Source organism: Plectrocnemia conspersa, unplaced genomic scaffold (assembly GCF_051122295.1).
Source record: "Plectrocnemia conspersa isolate PC_06_02 unplaced genomic scaffold, ASM5112229v1 ptg000005l, whole genome shotgun sequence".
Classification (NCBI taxonomy): domain Eukaryota; kingdom Metazoa; phylum Arthropoda; class Insecta; order Trichoptera; family Polycentropodidae; genus Plectrocnemia; species Plectrocnemia conspersa.
Window position 1 is genome coordinate 15,247,378 of NW_028277169.1, and position 5,214 is coordinate 15,252,591.

At 51.0% G+C, this 5,214-nt stretch overlaps 1 protein-coding gene across 1 annotated transcript; it reads right to left on the reverse strand.

The window, feature by feature from the left end:
• Positions 1 to 237: 237 nt before the first annotated feature.
• LOC148234919 (toll-like receptor 7) lies at positions 238 to 4,467 on the reverse strand. The gene has a single exon (XM_088186258.1). The coding sequence runs from the start codon at positions 4,260 to 4,262 to the stop codon at positions 507 to 509; it is 3,756 nt and encodes a 1,251-aa protein (XP_088042384.1). The 5' UTR covers positions 4,263 to 4,467; the 3' UTR covers positions 238 to 506.
• Positions 4,468 to 5,214: the final 747 nt, after the last annotated feature.

A 5,214-nucleotide genomic window follows, 5' to 3' on the forward strand; every position in this document is an offset into this window, starting at 1 on the left:
ATTAAAGTCCCTTTATATATAATTATTATTAAATGTTTTTTTGATATTCATATTTAACATTATTCTTTGCGCAATTACTCTTATATTACCATCTAAGTTCTCTCAGTTTCGATTTCTTCCTTAAAACTTTTCTTGAAATAGTTTTCGTGTGTTTAATGTGTGTTTGTGTAAATAGTTATATCAAATTTTCGAAGTATGGTGATGTTTATAAAAAAAAGAGATATTTAAAAATTGCGCACAACTTTATTTCAAGTATAAATATTTCATTCACGGTAATAATATAGATTCGATCGTATTATATTTACATTTATACAACAGTCTTTGTTCAATTTATTAATTCGTTTATATATAATATATATAATATATGTGTGTATAATTATATATAAAATCAGCATTTTTATCACCGCATTCGTTAAAAACTATTAGGTATGTTTTGGTAAACGAGTTAAAATGTACAATTATTTACAATATACAAGAGTTTTTTATATTAATGTATGTACACTAGATTAGACGAGGTAGGCCTGCACGTTAGGGGCGCGCCAGCCCCTCGCCCCCCGCTCCAGGGTGGAATAGTCGGAGTCGATGGAGGAGTATATGTGGTCGGAGTGGGGCCGCTCCGGGCCGGGGCCTACGCCCAAGCCCTGCGTCGGAGGCTCCACCGTCTGATTCCGGTTCTTGTGCGCGTTCTGAGGGCGAGCCCCTCCGACCGAAGAATCCAGCGTGTAGGTGTTGATGTTTCGACGATAATGTGCCGCGGCTTTTCTCGGGCCTGGCATCGCGTACCTCAGCCTCTCCCGGAACCTCTTCTCGCCCCACCGGACTCTGGAGCCCGTTTTGAGATACGGCCTCAGATCCGGATCGGACTCCGCCTCGGGGGCGATCTGGCCCTCCTCGACCAGCACCAATTTGAATATCCTACCCTTGAGCGCCTCGTGCAGCGCCTGCCGGAACTCGAACCGCGACCACTCGGTCTGGAGGAAGTTTCGCGTCAGCACCAGGATGACCCTTTTGGACGCCTCGGCTGCCTCCAGCACCGCCGGCGAGACGGGGGCGTAGGGCGAGCCTCGGTGGGGCAGGTCGCGGTGATGCAGACACAGCTGAAACGGAGGACTCCCGTTCTCCAGCTCCGCGGCTATCGCTCGGATCACGAACTCCTCGTCTTTGGGGCTGTAGCACACGTAGCCGTCGTAGAGCTTCTCGCGCTCCTCGTACCCGCCTCCGAAGCTGAACAGTCTGACGCCGTAGTTGGCGAACAGCCACACCCGGATCGGGTCCCGGAACACGAACCCGAGCACCAGGAGCAGCGAGGCGAGCAGAAAGCCGCACAGAGTGAGCACCATCATCGGCAGGTAGTCCTGCACGAAAGCGTCGTCGACGACAGAGCCGCCCGCGTAGAAGTCGCTGCAGGCGGTCCCGTTCAAGTCCAGCTCTCTCTTCCGGGGCGACTTGGGCTCCCCGGTCCAACACCACACGTCCGCACTGTCTATCACTTTTTGCGCGTTGTCCGCCACGAACGCGGTGAACTCTTGCAAGAACTTACACTTACACGACCACCTGTTGTTCCCCAACGACAGTTCCTTCAGATTGACGTTGGAGTTCAACTGCCACACGGCGTAGACCGCCAAACGATTGCCGTCCAACCTGAGGATCTCGAGCGAGTGCAGCGACGCGAACGTCGCGTTGTTCACGCGCTCGATAGCATTGTTTTGGAGATACAGTTCTCTCAGATGATTCAAATGTTCGAACTCGTACCCCTTCAACTCCTTCAATTTATTGTCCTCCAAATGGAGCGAGCGCAGAGCGTTCAGACCCGTGAACGTCCTGTTCTGAACGTTCTCTACTCCGCTCGCGTTCACAAAAAGCACTCTCATATTTTTTCTACCTATAAACGCGTGATTTTGCAACTCTCTAAAGTCATTACCGTCCAAGTACACTTCCGTCGCGTCCATCGGGATCCTGTGCGGGATCTCGGACACTCGCTGGCCGGAACAGTCCACGACGTTGGTGTTCCACGTCTGATCGTGATAGCACGAGCAGTTCTGCGGGCACGTCATCTCGCAGTCGCAGGCGTCGAAATCGCAACAGTGACACAGCGCGAAACAGTGAGTCTCGTATTTGCACAAAAAGTCCGTCGGTTTGACGCCGGATAGGGGCAGATGGGTGGTGCCTCGCGAGTGGGTCATTTTACACAATACGTTTTCTAAGTCCATAACTCTCGGATACTGACGAGTGTGGCTCATGTTGTTGACGAGCGGCAGCCACTCCATGGAGCAATCGCAGTGGAAAGGATTGCCTCCGACGTAGAACTCGGGGAGGGTGCGGTTCTCGTGCACCGGCAAGAGGCGCAGGGCTTTCGAATCGAGTCGCACTAGCTCGTTGGCATACATGTCGACTCGCGATAAGTTTGTCTTGTTGAGGAACACATTCGCCTGGATGGAATTGATGAAATTGTTGTTGACGAATAGTAGTTCGACGCTGTTAGGGATCGAAATCGGTGTCAATTCGACAATTCTGTTGTGACTCGCGTCCAGCGTCTTCACGCTGATCTCTAACTCCAGATTGTAATAGTTAGCGAGGCGCTCTATAAAATTTCCGTGGATGTCGAGCCATCTCAGGTTGTGCGGGATGAACGCGTAATCGAACCAAACTAGATGATTCTCCGATAAATTCAACCACAAAAGACTGCTAAGCATGTGAAAGACGCCGTTGATGTCGGAGATGAAGTTAGCGTCGAGGCGGATCGCCTCGAGCTGCGGGTTCCGGTCGAACGCCTCCCTGTCGATACTCTGGATTTTATTGCGCGCAAGATTGAGCACTTGCAAGTTCGGAAGATCCCACAGCATGCCCTTGGTGAGATTGCTTATCTGATTGTCGATCAAGCGCAAGCCAGTCAGCTGACCCAAATTTTTGAAAGATCCGTTTTTGAACTCGGATATTTGATTCTCGCCCAAATCTAGTGTTTTTAAGAAAGACAGTTCCCACAGGGCTTCCGGTACTCGCGTCAATTCGTTGGAGCTGAGATCGAGCTCTTTCAGATCGGAGCAATTCGTGAAGGCGGCTCTGTCGATCGTCGTCAGGAGGTTGTTGTTGAGCGTGAGTTTGCTCAGAACGTAGAGGCCGTTGAACAGATGTTGATTAATAGCATGCAAGCGATTTTCGGCGAGGTTCAGTGTGTGCAAGTTGTAGAGCGGTAAGAACGCGTTGTCTTCGACATAGCCGATAGAATTATTGCGCAAGTTGAGAATCTGGAGGAAGAAAAGATCTTTGAAGGTCTTGGCGTCGATTCTTGTGAGAGCGTTGTGAGACAAGTCGAGCACGACGAGGCGGATGAGGCCCAGGAAAGTGCCGTCATCGACGTGGTCGCTGGATAGGCGATTTTTGGAAAGGTCGAGCACGACGAGCTGCTCGAGCCGGTGAAAGACGCCTTTGGCGAGCTCGCGCAGGCCGTTGTCGTTGAGAAGCACCTCGCGGAGGTCTCGAGAGCCGGCGAAGGCGCCCTCGGGCAGAGTCTCGAGCCGGTTGTGAGAGATATTGAGCACCCGGAGGGAGACGAGGCCGGCAAAAGCTTCGCCAGAGATCTCGGAGATGTTGTTGCGCTCGAGATGCAGCCTCTGAAGTCGGCGCAGCCTGGATAGTGTGCCGCCTTCGGGGAGCTTGCGGAGCTCGTTACGACTCAGATCGAGCTCTCGCAGGCCTCCGCCACCGCAGCCCTCGCCAAAGCCGAGCCTCTCGGCCGATCGGAGTCGGTTGCCGGTCAGGTTGAGCGTCTGCAGGTTGGCCAGAGGACAGAAGGCGTCGTCGGGGATCGAGCGTAAGTTGTTATCGCCCAGATCGAGCGCCTGCAGCTCCCGCAGGCCGTCGAAAGAGCCGGAGGCCAGCTCGAGTCTCTTGGAGGGACCCCATTCGGCGTCTCCGGTTCGCACCGCCAGGGTCTTCAGTTCACGCAGTCCTTCGAAGGAGCCGGCGGGTAGCTCGAGCAGCTTGCACCCCTCGATCGAGAGGCGCTCGAGCCGGGAAAATCGCTGGAAATAGCGCGGTCGCACCGCGCTCTCGAACAGCAGCACTCGGTTGCAGTCGACGTTGATCCGCTGCACCCCGTCGGAAGGCACGGACGAGAGGCCCGCGCCCTCGCGATCGAGGGTCCTCAGGCGGCACGAGGCGGTCGACAGCCGAGAGTCGAACGAACACCGATCCGCCTCTCGCGTCTCGGTCGTCGCTGCGACCGTCGCGAGTATCACCACTAGCGCTACGAGCGTCTCCATTTCCGCTCGGGAAATGGGGCCTACATCGCGCGCGAAACGTAAACGGCACCCTCGCGGTCCATTTCGAACGGTCACCTCGACAACATGCCCGGTTCGGTTTGATTCGCGTACGCGTTTCGCTCTTCGATATCGTAAGCGTATTTTCTGAACTAGTCCGTCCGCGAGCGTGGAGGCGTGCTGCTCGGTCGGGCCCCGGACGAGAACTGAACCAGCCTGCGCTCCGCGACGACTGCCGCGAGTCGCGCGCCTCGGCCGCAAGGCGCCACCGTACGGCCCGCGATAGAGAAAAAGCGAGACGAACACTATTCTCCCTCGCACTCGCGTAGCGCACGCACTCGCCGTAGTAATATACCGCGAACGCGTCGATTCGCGTTCCGAAGTCGTCCGCCGCAATTTTCGCAATATGTTCGTACAAAATACAAAAAAGGCGTTTAATTTTTAATTCAATTATATCATTTTGTGCTTATACTTACACTATTAAGAATACAATAAAATAATAAGCATCTAATACATTATTATGATTGTAAAAATAAACTGAGCAGAATAACGGTTAGGATTCAAAAAAATAGGAAAATTTCTAAATGTTTTACTAACAATATATAACTTATTGATAACTTTATTCTGATAATTGACGTAAGGCATGTAATGAAATACTATGAATTTTAATGTAATCAAAATATCAAAAGAACGACTACTAACTGGCCAACTGATTTTAAACCAGAAAATCTCGTGTTATCCTTCAAAAAAATATATAAGAAAAACATTCTCGAAAATATTATTTAAAATATGTCAATTCGGTGAAATCACATCGAGGTACATTTTCAACAGTAAATATATATTTTTACCAGTGAAAATATCATTTATCTGGCATGTGCTAGTGAAATTATATGATTTTAACTTTTCCATGTCAACTAATAGGCGCTAATATGCTGCTCACATATATTTCTACTAA

What these genes read in the sequence shown, in the direction of transcription:
- LOC148234919 (XM_088186258.1), bottom strand. Translation starts at nt 4,262, where the DNA reads ATGGAGACGCTCGTAGCGCTAGTGGTGATACTCGCGACGGTCGCAGCG.